Source organism: Chiloscyllium punctatum, chromosome 10, assembly GCF_047496795.1.
Source record: "Chiloscyllium punctatum isolate Juve2018m chromosome 10, sChiPun1.3, whole genome shotgun sequence".
Taxonomy (NCBI): Eukaryota; Metazoa; Chordata; class Chondrichthyes; order Orectolobiformes; family Hemiscylliidae; genus Chiloscyllium; species Chiloscyllium punctatum.
Window position 1 is genome coordinate 30,767,300 of NC_092748.1, and position 19,105 is coordinate 30,786,404.

General features: G+C 38.6%; 1 protein-coding gene across 5 annotated transcripts in view; it reads right to left on the reverse strand.

Moving 5' to 3' along the window:
* The window catches only part of LOC140481978 (uncharacterized), a 160,860-nt gene that overhangs the window by 34,758 nt on the left and 106,997 nt on the right, over positions 1–19,105 (reverse strand). For all 5 annotated transcript variants that reach the window (XM_072578757.1, XM_072578759.1, XM_072578760.1 and 2 more), the window contains 4 exons: positions 15,269–15,907; positions 11,774–12,412; positions 8,829–9,422; positions 439–1,074 (listed from right to left, as the gene is read on the reverse strand). In XM_072578757.1, coding sequence (XP_072434858.1) covers positions 439–1,074; positions 8,829–9,422; positions 11,774–12,412; positions 15,269–15,907 — 2,508 coding nt within the window. The remainder of the gene's footprint in view (positions 1–438; positions 1,075–8,828; positions 9,423–11,773; positions 12,413–15,268; positions 15,908–19,105) is intronic.

Consider the following 19,105-nt stretch of genomic DNA (forward strand, 5'->3'; position numbering starts at 1 on the left):
AAGATAATAAAAAGCAGAAATGCTGGAAAAAATAAGCAGGCCAGGTAACATCTGTGAGAAGGGAAACATAGTTAACATTTTGGGTGAACATTCTTCAGATGCTGCTGTAACAGTTATTTCAGCATTTTCTCTTTATACTTCCCTTTAATGGTACAAGCTGCCTTTAAGTTGGACATGCTAACTATAAGTGGTGCTCATCTCACATGAATAAGGGCCCCTGCAGATCAATGTGTTTAGCACAGGTCTACACAATCATCTTTTTTTTAATGTACAAGAAGCCTAAAATCGATCTGTATGATGATGAACATTCCACAGATTAATCATGTATTGTGACCCTCGTGCCATTTTTTGGAATTCATCCAAATTTTCTCCCTATTGGTAACTCTACTGGGAATGCATTGATATCTGCAAAAAAAAGATAAAACTTGATTTGTGTACCTTCTGTTGTAACCACTTTGTCTTCAATAGTTATTGGTTCTTCGATAACAGTTGGAACTGCCAGTGTGGTCAGTGGTATTATCATCTGATTCAGTAAGTCTGGCAGAGAGTGGAAATCATTTACACTGAAGGTCAAACTTGGATCAATTGCCATCTCTTCTAACTGGGCTGGGTCTGTGTGTCTGACTCCAACAGCAAAGGTCATTACTGCAGCTCGTTTCAATGCATCTGATGGTGCTTCTACATCATCATCGGACCTTCCACTAGTAACAAGTATCAAAAACTGAGGGATGTTTTCTTTTATTCGACTTCCTGCAGAACTAGTGAAATAGTATTTACTGGCAAAATCCAATGCTGAACCAGTGTTGACCGTTGCCCCCCCTCTCAATGTGAAGCTTCTGATATGAGACAGAAGGTCAGCTTCCGAAGAGTATGTGTTTAGATAGAATTCAGCTTCGGTGTCGTCACTGTACTGTGCCAGACCTACTCGCAGCCTGTCACTTCCAATGTCCAAGTTCCGAATTATTCTTGTGATGAAGTCCTTGACATAAGGTAAATTGGTGTTTCCAACATTGTCTGATCCATCGATAAGGAAGACAACATCTCTCTCACTCATTTCCCTTCGGACAACTGGAACTGAAAATAGACACCAGGTCAGACAAAGTCTTTGAAAAATCTGTTAAAGCTGCCAGATTGTAATGCGATAAGTTCCCACAAAATATTCTAAATTCTACTGGACACTTTAATCAGTTTTGCATTATTTGTGCTTCCCAAGACTCAAGGGAGGCCTACACTTTCAAGATACATTTGTCAAGTAACAATAATTAATGATAGGTTACCTCAGTGGAACCTCAAAGGGAATAATTTCAGGATCATTAAATGAGCCAAAAGCAAATTGCAGTGGAGTGAATGAAATTAATGAGAATTGGGCTTCAGTTCATAGTACACTGGTTCCAGTGCTAGGAAAGTGGGACCTGTGCATTTTGGAGACACTTCACCTGAACCATGCTAAGAAACATATACTGGTGAGTTGTGTAATGAAGTAGAGGTGCCGGTGTTGAACTGGGATGAACAAAGTTAAAAATCACACAATATCAGGTTATAGACCAACAGGTTTATTTGGAAGCACTAGCTATTGACTGTTTGCAGACTGGGTGGTTTTTGAACAAAATAAGATTATCTGCAATTACAATTCTGCAAATGCAAATTCATCCCATAGATGTATGTGTGTGTGAGAGAGAGGGTGTGTGTGTTTGTGAGCGTGCACATATCTGTGTGTGTGCACATGTGAGTGTGAGTGAGTGTGAGAGATTGTGTGCATGCTTAGTAGATTGTGTGCATGAGTATAATGGAGTATAAACCTGTGAGAAGGTGTGTGTGTGGGTATCAGACTGTGTAGTGTAGTGTGGTCACCTGTAGTGTGACATGAACCCAAGGTCCCGGTTGAGGCCCTCCTCATGGGTACCGAACTTGGCTATCAGCCTCTGCTTTGCCACTTTGTGTTGTTGTGTATCCCAAAGTCCGTCTTGGAGGATGCTCACCCGAAGATCCGAGGCTGAATGTCCCTGACCTCCGACATGTTCTCCGACTGGGAGGGAACATCCACGTCTGGCGATTGTTGTGTGCTGTGCATTCACCTGTTGTCACAGCATCTGCTTGGTCTTGCCAATGTACCAGCCTCAGGGCATTAGGATGGCCTCAACCAGGACCTTGGGTTCATGTCACACTACAGGTGACTCCACTACACTATACACTCTCTCTCACACACACACACTCTTTTATATACTCACACACTCAACAGACTCTCTCTCAAACACACACTATCTCATATGCATGCCCTCACACTCTCTCCCACACACAAACACACACAGCCTCTCTAACTCCCTCACAAGTATGCGTGCACACACACACACATATAAGTCTATGGGGTGAATGTGCATTGGCAGAATTGTAATTGCAGATACATTCTATTTTGTTCAAAGAGCAAGCAATCTGTCCATGCAACATTTATAAATTCCTACTTTGGAAATAGAACCAGTCTGGCTCAAGACTGGTATATAGACAGACTCTAACCTCACATCTTTAATACATTGTTTGAGCTGAGATGCCACTTTATTTTATAAAACCTTAAGTTATCTCAAGAATATGACTGGAATTAAGTTCTGGATTGACATATTAATAAACTGAAACCTTCAACTTATTCTAAAAGATGAAAGACTTAACAGCAATCTAGGTTTGTTTAATATATTGTTTCAGTTGCATGACACTGAAATTTTTTGCTATAAATTCTGTGTCTTATGATCCTGCTCCACAGCTACCTGATGAAGGAGCAGCACTCCAAAAGCTGGGACTTGCAAATAAACCTGTTGGACTATACCTGGTGTTTTATGATTTTTAACTTTGTATAATGAGGACAGTGGAGAAGGCTTTAAACTATGTTGTGGGAATGAGGGAGAAAGTGAGAGAAGATGTGATAAAAGTAAAGAGAGAATGCAAGAGAGCAAGGAAGCAGTGGGAACCGATGCCAGCCAATAAGGCTCGGAGTGGTGGAAATAATGTAAAGGAAGAATAATGGCACTTTATTTGAATTCAGGTATTGTTCACAATGGATGAGATAAATTGTCATTAAGGATACGTAAATGTGGGATGACCAATATTAGGAACTGAATGGCAAAAAGAGAAAGGAGTTGTGGTTGTGCTGTAAATAATGTATGTGATCACTACATTAGTGGGACACAATCCTAAATAAGAAGATCAAGGTGTAGATTCAATTTGGCTGAAGGTAAGAAAGAGCAAGATTCAACAAAAAGTGGTCGGTGTTGTTTAGGCCGTTAAACAGTTATGGTAATATAAAGCACAGTATAAATCAGGGAATTAGAGGTCCGTACAACAAGATTAATGGAGCAATCATGGAGGTCTTCAATCTGACTAGGTAAATCTAATTCATAATAATGCCATAGAGGACAAGCTGCTAGAATGTATATGTGATGGTTTTCTGGAACAAGGTGTTTAGGAAATCTATTAAATATCTAGTATCAATAACTGAGAAGGGGAACGGTAATAATCGTAAAATAGCTTCTCGGAAAGAGTGATAGTAATAGAATAGAAATTTGTACTATGTTTGAAAGGCATGTAAATTAACCTGAAAATAGAGTTTCCAATGGAAACAATGGAAGCTTTGAAGGTGTGGTAGATGAATGGTCTTTAATGGATTGGGAAATTACATTAAAAGGTATGATAACAGACAGGTAATGATTTACATTTAAAAAGTACGCACTTAACAACATTCTATTGAAGCACAAAAATATAGAAGGAAAGCTGATGCGAACATGGCTAACAGGATAAGTTAAAGATTGTCCCATATTAAAGGAAAGCTTATCAAGTTTCCAAATTAAGTAGTCAGTTTGAAAATGGGAGCTTTTAGAATTCAACAAAGGAGGGCCAATAATTTAAAAAGAGAAAAAAATATCAATAACAAAGAATTGTAACTTGGACTGTGCAAGTTTTTGTAGATATATAAAAAGGAAAATATGAGCAAGAACAAATGTGGGCAGATGCAGAAGAATCAGTAATGGGGAATAAGGAAATAGCAGATAAACAATACAAAAGCTTTTTGTCTGCCTTTATGGTCAAAGATTATGCCAGGAATACTGCAAAACCTAGGAACAATTGAAAATGAGCAACTGTCATCTCCCACAATTATATAGATTTTGGAATGCTTCCTACAGATTGGAAGGGAGCAAATGTAACCCCACTACTTTACAAGAGAGTGAGGGAGAAAAAAGGGAATGACAGACTAGTGAGCCTGTCGTGTGTACTGGAGACAATGCTAGAACCTATTATAAAGGATGTGAAAACTAGTCACTTGGAAGGTAATGGTAGGATTACAAAAAAATCAACATGGATTAATAAAAGAGAAATAACGCGTTTGACAAACCTGTTAGGGATTTTGAAAGAGTAACTGGCAGAATAGATAAGGAGGTGACCAGTAGAATCGATGCTATGACCAGTGGGGAACTATAAGGCTCAGTAAACATAGGAACATAGAAAATAGGAGCAGAGCAGAATTTCAGTCCCCCAGTTGTTCACAAACTGCATCAATGTTTTGGACATTGTGATGAAATTTAATATTTCAAAATTTTCCTATATAACAACACTGGGTGGGAATATAAGTTGTGTAGATAAAGTAAGAAGGCTTCAGGCAGGTTAAGCCAGACCATGTTAGTGAGAAAGAACAAGGTAGATATTGGATAACGTAGAAAAATATAAAGTTATCCTTTTTAATAGAAAAACAAAAATGCAGAGTATTTATTAAATGGTGAGAGTTTGAGAAGTGCTGATGTCCAAAGAGACCTGGGTATCCTTGTTCACAAGTCAGTGAAAGCAAGCATCCAGGTGCAGTAAGAAATTAGGAATGCAAATGGTATATTGGCTAATATTGCAAGAGGAGGTGACTACACAAATAAAGATGTCTTGCTGCAATTGTATAAAGACTTACTGAAACCGATTTGGAATATTTTGTACAGTTATAGTCTTTTTTCCGTTTGAGGATATGCAAGAAAAGTTTACCAGAGTGGTCTCTGAGATAAAAGGATTGTCCTACAGGGGGAGTTTTCCTACTATTCATTCATGGGATGTGGGTGCCACTAGCTAGGCCAGCATTCATTGGCCATCCTTAATTGCCTGTCAGCCAATTGTGGTAAGGGTGGCAGATTCAAAAGGTGTGGTGCTGGAAAAGCACAGCTGGTCAGGCAACATCTGAGGAGCAGTAGAGTCGACATTTCCAGCATAAGCCCTTCATCAGGAATGTGGTGAAGAGCTTATGCTCGAAATGTTGTCTCTCCTGCTCCTCAGATGCTGCCTGACCGGCTGTGCTTTTCCAGCACCACATTTTTTGACTTTGATCTCCAGCATCTGCAATCCTCACTTTTTCTCTAAGGATGGCAGATTTCCTTCCCTAAACGATATAGTGAGACATTTAGGTTTCCACAATTATCAACTGTGGTTAACTAGCTTTTTTATACTATGTATAGTTTAGAAGAATAAGAGGGATCTCATTGAAGCATTAAACCTCTTACAGGCTGAACAGGGCAGGAAGGATGTTTCCCCTGGCTAAGCGGTGGAAAGCCAGAGGGTGCAGTCACAAAATAAACCAGAAGTCTTTCAGGATTGAGATGAGGAAGATATTTTTCACTCATACCTAGTTTCCTTTGTCTCACTACTATTGGCCATCTTCAGCTGTTTAGGCCCGAAGATCTGTAACTACTTCCATAAATATCTTTGACACTTGCACTCACTCCCTCTACTTTTAAAATACTCCTGAAATCCTGGCTCATTGATCAAGAAGTTTTTTTGTTTATTTGTGCTATTATCTCCTTAAATGACCTGGTATCAAATTTTGTTTGATATTTCTCCTGTGAAGTACCACAGGACATTTTATGATAGCAACTAAAATATGCTTAATGTTGAAGAATATATTATCTGAATCTAAACCTGTTTCCCAGGTCATTTTTTAAATTGAGCAAGTAAAGAAGCAATGTTTGTTTCCTTCTGGGAAATGAAGTCTGGCAAATGACTATTGTGCATATTGAAGAACAATGGAGAGATTGTGACAGCAGCATGGTTAGTTTCAATGAAATATTGGACAAGAGAACATTTTAGAATATATAATTAAACTTAAAATGAGTGAACATTTCATCAGATGTATTTATCACGTCCAGTGATCATAAGGTCTGCTTGATGGACTGAAATGCTGAACGTTTTATTTATTTATTTTTCTAACTTATTCCCAAGGTATCTTAGTATCTAAGATGGTGCCATAAGTGGCAACTTTGTAAACTTTTCACTGTAATCATAATGAGTACATGTGACAATAAACCTAATTCTAATTCTATAGTATGAATAAGACAGATGCTTGATTATATAAATAACATTATATAAGTAACAACAGAAATTGTGTAATGAGCTTAACTAAAAAGAGACAGAATGTTGATTGATATACAATAAATAAAAGGTTATATTTGATGGTTGATGCTGAGATTTGGGGTAAGTAAGTCAGGCGTCATTGTTAGGTCAACTTTTGATGTCTGGATGATTTGCACTTGGTCTTTGAAATTACATTATAGAGACTTGTAGCAATACAGAATATGAAAGTGCTGGCAAACATAGAAGCGGAATGCAAAAGACTTGGCGAGGACATGTACTAATTAGAGCATTGGGAGACAGACCACACATATAATCTGGAGAGTTTTACAAAGTATTTGTAACCCTGAAACAGATCATTCATCCCAAAAGGCAACATTCACTCCAAGCAAGCCTTCTTCGATTCTTCATCATCGAACCACAACAATTTAGTCAAGTCCCTTATCAAACTCCTACTTGCAAGAGTTCATGGCAGCACTATCTGAGGCTTTTATGGACACGGGCAATGGTGCATTAAACCTCATTGTGATCGTCTATGCAAACTGTTTGATTGATAAGGACTATTAAAGTGCAGTCATAGGTTCTTCGACACTAATCTTTATGTTTCTGGCATTAAATTGCATTAGCAATTGGTTATGTGTTATCTTCAGATATGCTTTTCTGATCAGACTTTGACTTGTAACCAGCTTGGGCTTATCTACCACCTATTCCAAAAGCAGTTTTAAAAGACAAAAAAATACTTATTGATCAGTTGCCTCATTCCAGAATCTTTGCCATTTGGCTGTCACTCTGCTTCCCAGTGTCTACTGCACCATGTACTCTTGCTCAAGGAAAATACCAAAGTCATGGGCTGGTAATGATAGCAAGAAGATTTTAAAATGAATGCTGAAACATATGTTGAACTAAAAAAAGTTACAAAGTCCATTCTAATTTTTACATGTTCACATTATTCCATCTAAATCTACACTTACTGAGAATGCTAACACGTTAAATAGTTATTTAGCAAACAGAGCTTAAGTATTTGCTGAAGAAAAAAAAACTGTTGATGTCATTCATCCTGCACTCACAAAAGCAGACATAAGAAAGCAAACTTTTAAAAGAAACAACTATTTACACTGCATGAATCACAGGTAGATAGGATAGTGAAGAAGATGTTTGGCCTTTACTGGCCAGTACATTGAATATAGAGGTTGGGAGGTCATGTTGCAGCTGTACAAGACATTCGTTAGGCCACTATTGGAATATTGCATGCAATTCTGGTCTCCCTGAAACTTGAAAGGGTTCAGAAAAGATTTAAAAGGATGTTGCTGGGGTTGGAGGGTTTGAGCTATTGGGATAGGCTGAATATACCGGGACTACTTTCCCTGGAGTGTGGGAGGCTGAGGGGGTAACCTCATAGAGGTTTATAAAATCATAAGGGATACGGATAGGGAAAATGGACAAGGTCATTTCCCCAGGGTGTGGGAGTCCAAAACTAGAAGGCATAGACTTAAGGTGAGAGGGGAAAGACTGAAAAGGAACCTAAGGGGCAATTTTTTCACACAGAGGTTGGTACGTGTATGAAATGATCTGCCGAAGGAAGTGGTGGAGGCTGTTACAATTACAATATTTAAAAGGCATCTGGATGGGTATATGAATAGGAAGGGTTTAGAGGGATAATGGTCAAACGCTGGCAAATGGAACTAGAGTAATGTAGGATATCTGGTCAGCATGGACAGGTTGGACCGAAGGGTCTGCTCCCCCGTGCTATATACCTCTATGCCTCTATAACCCTACGCAAAAAGCAGAAAAAGTGTTTGTTGATTTGTAACTAGAGAAAGACTGATCAAGACATTACCAAACATCAGTGAATGTTTGACACAGGTTTTAATGTTAGATGTGGTTAGACAAAACTTGCTGAGCAATCCTAGCTAGAGTAAGGATTACACTAATAATATATTTAAAGTTATTAATCAGGCTTGCATTGTGGCTTACTTATATTTGTTAAAAGCTATGTATATTGATATTTAGGGATCTCTCCCTTGAAACAAAACTTTTCTTTTTGAATTTGCAGAAAAATTGGGACAATATTTCTTTGGTGAATTCTCCACAGCAACACAGTAATCATAGTGAGCTTGCAAAGAAATCAGCAGTATCTTCTGTCTGCAGTATAAGTGGTCATTTCTGTTGAAATTATATTTGTTCTTGCATCTATCCTGATGAGTGCAAGATGAAAAGGATCATTACCAATTCTCAAAGGAAATTGTTGCAAAGTCTCTGATTTGTTAGCAGTATAAGTAAAAACCAATTTGGATCACCCTGCATTAACATTCTTCATAAATAATTTACTTTAGGAATTTATTGTGTCGAACATCTTTGCAAGTTATAAATCTGTAATCTTGTTTACCTCTTTCAATATTAATTACTCCCATTCAGTATATTTTTTTTAACATATATTAAGTCACTAAGCAATTTAACAAGGGCTTTACCTTCAGTGGGAACTGTTGGTTCCACAACCACAAACACTGCTCTAACTTTAGACAATAACTCTTGTTGAATAGTTGGCAATTCTTGGAAGTCTCCCAGTCTGAAAGCAGAGTCAGGATTAGACACTATCTGTTGAAGTTCTGCTGTATCTGCATTCTTGGCTCCAATAGCAATGGGCACGATACCAGCCTGTTTCATTGCATCTGCTGCCTGTCCAACATCATCGCTGGATTTCTCAACAGTGATGAGCACCAGGATTTGTGAAGCTCCATCAGCTCCTCTGCTCCCTGCGGATGGACTGAAGACATTCCTTGTGACATAGTCCAGGGCAGCACCAGTATTGAGGGGTCTTCCTGGTTTCAATCTCAGCTTTTTAATTGCATCTGAAACTGTATCTCTAGTTGAATGAGTGGTGAGGTCAAATTCAAGTTTTGGGTCGAAACTGTATTGTACCACAGCCACTTGATCTTTCTCAGGTCCAATATCGAGCTCCTGGATTATTTTCTTCAGAAACTCTCGGACTTGAACAAATGATCTTCCCATACCAGACGATCCAGCAATTAGGAAGACGATATCTCTCTTTCTGACTGCAGGAACTGAACATTAATATACAACATCAAAACATTAAAACAATTCATGGAAAATAAATCTGTGATTTTTGGAATAGAATTAGGATCATTATAATAATCTGAAGGAAAGGTTTCAGTTTGCTATTATTACTGTGGTCTAATCTTGGTTGTGTCTCAGTTCTTCCATGAAGGAAACATTAATATTTTCTATATGGAAATACCCCAAGTGAGTTCAACAAAATTGGATCAATACATCTTTAGGGTATTATTAGAAATGATACAATTTGTTTAGTCCTTTCCTGTTAAAGTTTTGTTTATTAAGATGCAAGTTTGGGATCACGGGAGATGAAATGCTTCCCTACTTTTGCCAGATTATGTATGAATTTCTTTTTTTAGGTTGAGCTCACTTGTATGATTACACTTGGAGTCGACAGCACTTCTCTAGAGGGAGTCTCATTTCAAACACAATTTGAGTAATTGATAACTGCTTTTGATTAAATTCATTGTCACTGAGATTAAGGTATCATGGTAATAATGTTTAAAAACTTGTAGCAAATTTTGAAAACAGGATTTGCTGAATTGAAGGGAGAGAGCATGTTTAGTTGCAATGGAGAATCTGTATTTAAAGTGTCAACAGTGATTAAAAATTTGTTATGAAATCAAGATAGGGCAAGACTAGATTTGCTTTTTAGTATCTCTAATCAGTGGTCTCTTAACAGGCAGTATTGGGGAGGTGACGGACAATGAATGATGCTTCAGTAATCCCATAACTCGCAAAAGAATGCTGGAACTGGCAAATCAAGGTTCACCGACGTATTCAGCAAGTCCTCATATTTTAATGATGTAAGTGGATGAGAATTCAAACTAGATATCAGAAATCTCCACATATATACACAGAGTGACATGATCTTTCATTCTATTATACTTTATCCCACTGCTTAATCCCAAAGTTAATAGTAAGAAAAGTCTGATGCTCAGCCTGCATCTGAACATATGATCATCATGGAATTGTCTGTAGATAGCTAAATGAAATTAAACGTTGAATCACTCAATTTCCCTTATTAAATTTGCAATCTATCTGTAAAGTTTAACAAAATGTTACCTACAATCAGCAAGAAGCTGCCACAGAATGAGGAGTGGAAAAAGAAATGCCAAAATAATGGGAATAATAGTTACAATGTTTATACAGCACTACCACATTGCAGATTTGCAGGCTGCATATCAAGCTGCCATGTGAATGAATTTTCTTATTTGATTTGGTTTACAGGTGGTATGGTAGCTCAGTGGTTAGCAGTGCTACCTTACAACACTAGGGACTCAGGTTCAATTCCAGTAATTGTCTGTGAGAAGTTTGTACATTCTCCCCATGTCTGCATGGGGTGCTCCAGTTTCCTTGCTCAGTCCAATGATGCAGATGTTAGGTGGATTGGCCATGCTAAAATTTCCCTGTAGTGTCATGGGATGTGCAGGATTACCCATGGAAACATGCAGGGTTATGAGAACAGGGTAGGGTGCTGTAACTGGGTGGGATGCTCTTCAGAGGATTGGTGCAAACCCGAAGGGTTGAATGGCCTCTTTTCACACTGTGGGGATTCTATGATAGTGAAGACTATCATGTGGGAGATAAGTCCCAATCACCACCCCTCACTTTATGAGCATTTTGAACATGTACTTCATTGAAAGCAGTTTTATACGACTGGTACATGTCCAATAAGAAACAAATTGAGGGGATTGTCAATACAACTTGCTTCTTTCCCTTTAATAGTCTTAGTAATTCCTAATTCTTATAACTGGATTCCTCTGAGTGGATGAGAATCTCGCCTGAAACTTACTCCTTGCCCTCTTTTGACTCCAATTTCCTGGAATCCACAATAACATTCCAAGCCTCTTTCTTAACTCACACAGCAAACCTATGGAGACATTTTTCTGAACAGTAAGAACATCCTTTGGGTGTCAAGGGCGTATCTATCTACAGGGTAATTTTTAATCTTTGTGGTTGGTTTCGCGTATATGATTAGTTCAAGAAAAAAAATTTCCAGAATTTAGAAATGATGACAATTTTCCTGTTACGGTTTCCACAAATTCTGTACTAACAAACATATAAAATGGAGGACATTTATGATCTAATTTTCATTACATCTGTTGATATTTCCTCAGATTTTATTCCCTACACTGCATCACAATATTTTCAGTCTTCCACTTTCAAACGTTGCCTTATTCAATCCCTGTTTTTGGACCACTTTGTGGACCAGACATATTGCATTCAGACTCATGGCAATGTGTTGGCAATATTAAAGATTTCTATGTAAGTTGATGGATATGTCAACCTTAAAAGTATTACGATAAGCTCTTAACAACATAACATTTTAGTTAGATACCTTCTGTAGGTGTAACAGTCGGTTGTCGAATGTCTACTTTTAGCTCATCGATAATTATTTGTGGAACACGCAGCCTTTGTAGTTGGGGCAATATTTTTTCTTCCACATCTGATAGTGAATAGAAATCCCTTAGACTGTAAGCCAAACTGGGTTCAAATGCCATTTCTTTTAGTTGAGCTGTGTCCATATTTCTGACTCCAATGGCAAAGGTCATTATAGCAGCTTGTTTCAATGCAGTTGCAGATGCTTTGATATCATCCCCAGACTTCCCACCAGTGATCAGCACTAAAATCTGAGGAACACCCTCCTCTTTCCTGCTGCCTGAAGACTTGGTAAAGTGGTATCTGAGGACAAAGTCCAATGCTTTGCCAGTGTTGGCTGTCCTGGCACCTTTAAATCTGAGCATTCTCAGTAGAGACAGCAGTTCATCCTTTCTTGTGTAGGTGTTAAGGTAAAACTCAGTTTCAGGATTATTACTGTACAGTACCAACCCAGCTTGCACTCTGTCACGTCCAATGTCCAGGTTCTCAATTATTCTTATGATAAAGTCACGCACATATGGTAGATTTGAATTCCCAATATTATCTGATTCATCAATCAGAAACACAATATCTTTCTTGTTCTCAGCTTCGGGTGTAACTAGAAAAAAATACAAATAATAAACCAAGTAATATGATTACTTACAAAGAAAATTATCGGAATTAGATCAGAGATGTGGAATAATGCAGAGGATTCTTGCACCAGTTTTAAGGCTGTTGCTGTCAGAAAAAAAGTATAAAGACAACAGTCAAAATGATCAATAGTCAGTCAATAGTCGGGCAATGGCAAAATTCAGCTAAACAGAAGAGAGTGAGAGTGAAGGATTGAAATACGTAAGCAAAATAGATCAAACATAGTGTTTTAACTCTGTTATTACAAATGCAAAAGGTACAGAAGAGTATTTGATAAGTTCAATTTGTTTTTGCATGAGTCTTCAGAAACAAAGGTTGTAGCCAAAGTTTTGCTTCAGATAATCTATGTGCAGGTTGTGAGGGAATGGGAGGCTCTACTTTGCTTAAGATTTAACTATCATTGCATTTTGTCCTTTCAAATGCTTTTTGCACAAGATCTACTTTTCTGTCCACAGGAGTTTTGGGTCATTCTGTCATTTACATCAATGCCAGATGCCCTCTTCATCAAAAATAAAACAAAGAACTGCGGATGCTGGAAATCTCAAATAAAAACAGAAATTCCTGGAGAAACTCAGCAGGTCTGGCAACATCTGTGGAGAGAAAGCAGACTGAAAGCTTCAAGTCTAGTGACCATTCAGAACTACAGATTTACCAGGATGTTGCCTGGGCTGGAGAGTTTCAGTTATGAAGACAGATAGGATAGTCTGGATAGGACAGTCTACTTAGAACAAAGGAGATTGAGAGGGGACAGACTGAAATATATATAGATGGATTAGGTAGAAAGGAAGAAACTTTCCCTCTTGATTGTGGGAATTCAATGATCAGGAGGCACTAGTTTAAGATAAAGGCAGATTGTTTAGAGGAGATGAGAGGAAACTTGTTTTTCACTCAGGGTGGTGGGAATATGGAACTCACTGCCGACTAGAGTGGAAGAGACAAAAACCCTTATGATATTTAACAAGTTTTTAGATGTTCACTCGATGCTACGGAATACAAGGCCATGTGCCAAATGTTGGAAAGTGAGGTTGGAAGAGTTAGGTGTTTGTTTTTGACAGACGGGGCAACGTTGGGCTGAAGACCCTTTTATCTGTGTTGTATATTTCTCTGACTCTATGACTATGATCGGAACCTCCTGTCGGAAATGCAGAATTCTTTCAGTATGGACAAAACAAAACAAGAGATCGATGGCAAGTGGCAATTCTTGAAAAATGCTGCTCCTTAACTTAAACATGGGCCACATTAACCAATATCAAAAAAAATTATCCAGGATCCCATATGAAATAAAATGAATGACTGTTTCTTTCATATACAGAGGAACCTTGATTATCCGAAGGACATGGGCGGGGAGTATTTTGTTCAGTTAATCGAATTCTGGATAATCGAATGCCAGATAACATAGTTTAGCCAAGCTTAGGGACCTTGTAATCTTGCTGGATAATTCAATATTCAGATAATGGAATGCCAAATAATTGAGGTTCTTCTGTAGTTGTTTCATGACCCCATTGATAGACTGTCAAGCAAAGTATTGAGAATGACAAATTACAAATTGCTCTGTTCATACCATCCAACGTTCTTTGTGAGATTCACTTAGTTCAATAGAAACAACTTGTTTAACCAACTTCATTGAATTTTTGAAAAACTAAAATGTTTGATGAGGGTCATGTGATTTATGTGTTATGTATCAACTTTTCAAAAAACATTTCATCGTACATAATAGACTTGTCATCAATGTCAAAGCCACTGGGATAAAAGCGATAATGGCAGCAATGTTGGTTGAGTATCAAAAAAACAGAATATTCGAGTAAACAGTTTTCATACTGAAGGAAAGGTCTCCAAAGGTCAGTGCAAATGACTTGTGCGTACAGAGCACAATTTCAAACTCTGCTGATGAAAGAGAATTCATAAGATTTGTAAATTGTGAGAAGGATGTTGATAGATTTCAAGAGAATAGTTACAGGCTGGTGGAATGGTTAGACACATGAAAAATGCACATTAATGCAGAGAAGTATGAAGTAGTACACTTTGGTAAGAAAAATAAATGTGGATACAATTCTGAAGGGACTGCAGGAACAGAAACTCATGATTAAATGTGCACTGATCATTATTGCTGATGTGACAGATTGACAAACTGCTAAAAAGGTATATGGTATCGTGGGGTTTATAGAGACACCAAGTACAAATATAAAGAAGTCATGATGAATCTCTATGACAAAGTATTCCAATGTCAACTGAGTATTGTGTTCAATTCTTGGACTGTGCTTTTGGAAGCAATTGCAGGCTTTCGAGAGTGTGCAGAAAATATTAACAGACATGAAATTCTTCAGTTCTATGGGTTGACTGGTCTCATTCTCCTTGGAAAAGAGAAACAAAGAGATGCAATTTGACGGAAATATTCAAAATCATGAGGAGTCTGGACAGAGTAGACAGACAGAATCTGTCGCTAAAAGGTCAAGCAGCAGAGCACATAGGTGAAGGTAAGTGGCAAAAGAACCAAAAGCGATATCAGAAAATGTTATTGTTTAATGCAATAAGTGGTTAGATGTGCACTGGCTGAGATTATTGTCGACGCATATTTAATTGTGAACTGATAATGGTGACAAATTTAAGACGTGAGATGAGTTCATTTATTTTCGTTGATTTGCTTTGAAAATGGGTGGAAATTGTAAGGTCTTTATTTCAGGGCATGAGCTGGAAAATATCAAACACATGGGACCGTTTCAAAATCCTCACCTACCCTGATGATAAAGGTATTAGTTCTTCCCTTGCTAAGAATGAATGTTCTGTGAATAAGGTTGAAGTAAAATAGAGAACAGAATCCTTTTACCTTCTGCAACAGTATCCGTTACTCTTTCAGCAATTACTTTTGTCTTGTCCTGAGTTACTGGTGGAGCAGCCAGTGTCTGTAATGAGGATGTCACTTGTTCCTTTATGTCTGGTAGGGATTGGAATTCCTGTACGCTGAATACCAGACCTGGGTTACTTGCAATTTCTTTCATCTGGGCTGGGTTAGCATTCTTGGCTCCTATAACAAAGGTTACCAAAGCATCTTGCTTCATTTTATCTGCAGGTGGTTTAACATCATCTCCAGAGCTTCCACTAGTGATGAGTACCAATACCTGAGGAACACCTTCATCTTTCCTACTTCCTGCAGATCTAGTGAAATGATAGCGGAGGACAGAGTCCAATGCTGCTCCTGTGTTAAGGGTCCTCCCACCTCTTAGTCTTAGTCCTTTCACATGCCTTAGAATTTCATCTTCAGAAGAATACGTGTTCAGATAGAATTCTGTTTCTGCGTAATTACTATACTGTGCCAGACCGATTCTCACTCTGTCACTTCCAATATCGAGGTGTTCCAATATACTTGACAGAAAGTCACGGACTAAAGGAAAATTTGTCCTTCCAACATTGTCTGATGCATCAACGAGGAACACAATGTCTCTCTTAATTCCTCCTTCCGGTACAACTGGAAGAAATAGCATAATTTCTTGTAAAATGCATAAAATTAGGAGAAATCGAATAAAATTATAAAAATCCTCTACCTATAAAATTAAGGTATGATCTAATTGGGGGGTGATTATGATAGTTAAATGAATTGATAGGAGGGTCCATAACAAAGGGGCATTAGAGCTAGGTTAATCCAAGGTGATGTCAGGAAAGATTGTCTTCACACAAGGGCAAGGGAAGGTGAGAACTCACCCACACACACAAACAAACCTACTGAGATTGGTACGATAGGGTTTGGCAGTCAATGAAATGTTCAAAGTTGTGATTAGTAAAGTTTTTTTTAGACAAGCATAGTATAAATAAGAGAAACTAAGTGTAAAGATAGAGTTATGACATAAATGAGGCATAATTTAGTTAGAGTCATAGAGATAGTCCAACTCGTCCATGCCAACCAGATATCCCAATGCAATCTAGTCCCACCTGCCCATATCCCTCCAAACCCTTCCTAGTCATATACCCATCCAAATGCCTTTTAAATGTTGCAATTGTACCAGCCTCCACCACTTCCTCTGGAAGCTCATTCCATACACGTACCACCCTCTGTGTAAAAATGTTGCCCCTTAGGGCTCTTTTATATCTTTCCCCTCTCACCCTAAACCTATGCCCTCTAGTTCTGGACTCCCCCACCCCAGGGAAAAGACCTTGTCAATTTATCCTATCCATGCCCCTCATGATTTTGTAAACCTCTATAAGGTCACCCCTCAGCCTCCGACGCTCCAGAAAAAACAGACCTCGCCTATTCAACCTCACCCTATAGCTCAAATCCTCCAACCCTGGCAACATCCTTGTAATTCTCTCCTGAATCCTTTCATGTTTCACAACATCTTTCCGATAGGAAGGACACCAGAATTGCACACAATATTCCAACAGTGGCCTAACCAATGTCCTGTACAGCTGTAACATGACCTCCCAACTCCTGCACTCAATACTCTGACCAATAAAGGAAAGCATACCAAACGCCTTCTTCACTATCCTATCTACCTCCGATTCCACTTTCAAGGAGCTCTGAACCTGCACTCCAAGGTCTCTTTGTTCAGCAACACTCCCTAGGACTTTACCATTAAGTGTATAAGTCCTGCTAAGATTTGCTTTCCCAAAATGCAGCACCTCGCATTTATCTGAATTAAACTCCATCTGCCACTTCTCAGCCCATTGGCCCATATGATCAATGTCCCGTTGTAATCTGAGATAATCTTCTTCACTGTCCACTACACCTCCAATTTTGGTGTCATCTACAAACTTACTAACTATACCTGTTGTGATCACATCCAAATCATTAATATAAATGATAAAAAATTAGTGGACCCAGCACCAATCCTTGTGGCACTCCAAAGGTCACAGGCCTCCAGTCTGAAAAACAACATCTACCTTTGAGCCAAAGGCAAGGACTGATTAGGGATAGTCAACATGGCTTTGTGCATGGGAAATCATGTCTCACAAACTTGATTGAGTTTTTTGAAGAAGTAACAAAGAGGATTGATGAGGGCAGAATGGTGGACATGATCTATATGGACTTCAGTAAGGCATTCGACAAGATTCCCCATGGGAGACTGGTTTGCAAGGTTAGATCTCATGGAATGCAGGGAGAACTAACCATTTGGATACAGAACTGGCTCAAAGGTAGAAGACACAGGGTGCTGGTGGAGGGTTGGTTTCTGTCCCTCAGGATTCCTTCCAACAACTTGCCCACCACTGACATCAGGCTCACTGGTCTATAGTTCCCTGGCTTGTCCTTACCACTTTTCTTAAGCAGTGGCACCACATTAGACAACCTCCAGTCTTCCAGAACCTCACCTGTGACTATCGATGATACAAATATCTCAGTCAGAGGTCCAGCAATCACTTCCCTAGCTAGGATACACCTGATCAGGTCCTGGGGATTTATCCACTTTAATGCATTTCAAGACATCCAGCACTTCCTCCTCTGTAACACGGACATTTTTCAAGCTGTTACCATCTGTTTCCCTACATTCTATATCTTCCATGTCCTTTCCTACAATAAATAGTGATGCAAAATACTCGTTTAGTATCTCCCCCTTCTCCTGCAGCTCCACACAAAAGCCACCTTGATGATCTTTGAGGGGCCTTATTCTCTCCGTAGTTACCCTTTTATTTTTAATGTATTTGTAAAAACCCTTTGGATTTTCCTTAACTCTATTTGCCAAAGCTATCTTGAATAGCAGAAAAGACCAGAGGGTCTGAATGGCCAGCACTGTCTATTTTATATCCAAAAGAAATGTTGTGGATACATAATTTATTTGTGATTGACAGCCAAATCGCTGGATTTTTTTAAGGGTCCAATAGTTTCTGCTCAGTTATTTTGCAACGTTATTTACAGGAAACTTGTTAGTTTGAAAGTTGCAAGAGGTACCTCAGGGGTAACCAAGCCAATGTTACACAATTGACAATGTTGTTTAAAGTCAAAAATCACACAACACCAGGTTATAGTCCAACAGGTTGAATTGGAAGCACACTAGCTTTCGGAGCACCACTCCTTCATCAGGTGATTGTCAGCATTGTCGATCACCTGATGTAGGAGTGTTGCTCTGAAAGCTAGTGTGCTTCCAATTCAACCTGTTGGACTATAACCTGGTGTTGTGTGATTTTTAACTTTGTACACCCCAGTCCAACACCGGCATCTCCAAATCTTGTCTAAATTCAACATTTATAGCAAAATATCACAGGGTCATGCAACTGATACAATATATTGAACAAACCCTAGATTGCTTTTAAATCTTTCATCTTTTAGAATGTGTTGCAGGTTTCCTTTCATTAATATGTAATATGTAACTTAAAAGAAGTTCTGGGATTTGATATAAATTCTGTGTTTTATGGTTCTGCTCCACAGCTACCTGATGAAGGAGCAGCGCTCCGAAAGCTAGTGCTTCCAAATAAACCTGTTGGACTATAACCTGGTGTTGTGTGATTTTTAGCTTTGTCCACCCCAGTCCAACAATGGCTCCTCCACATCATCGTGGAGAATGTGCAGTGCAGTGCAAATGGAAAGGGCTCCAGATCTCTTTGCAAGTATTTCTGCTCAATTCTGGCTGAGGGAGTGGAAATAGAAACATATAAACACTATTGCATCAGCATTCAGTTAAGGATTTTGCTCTGACAGGAAACACTGACTGCAGAATAAATGGCAATAAAACTGTCA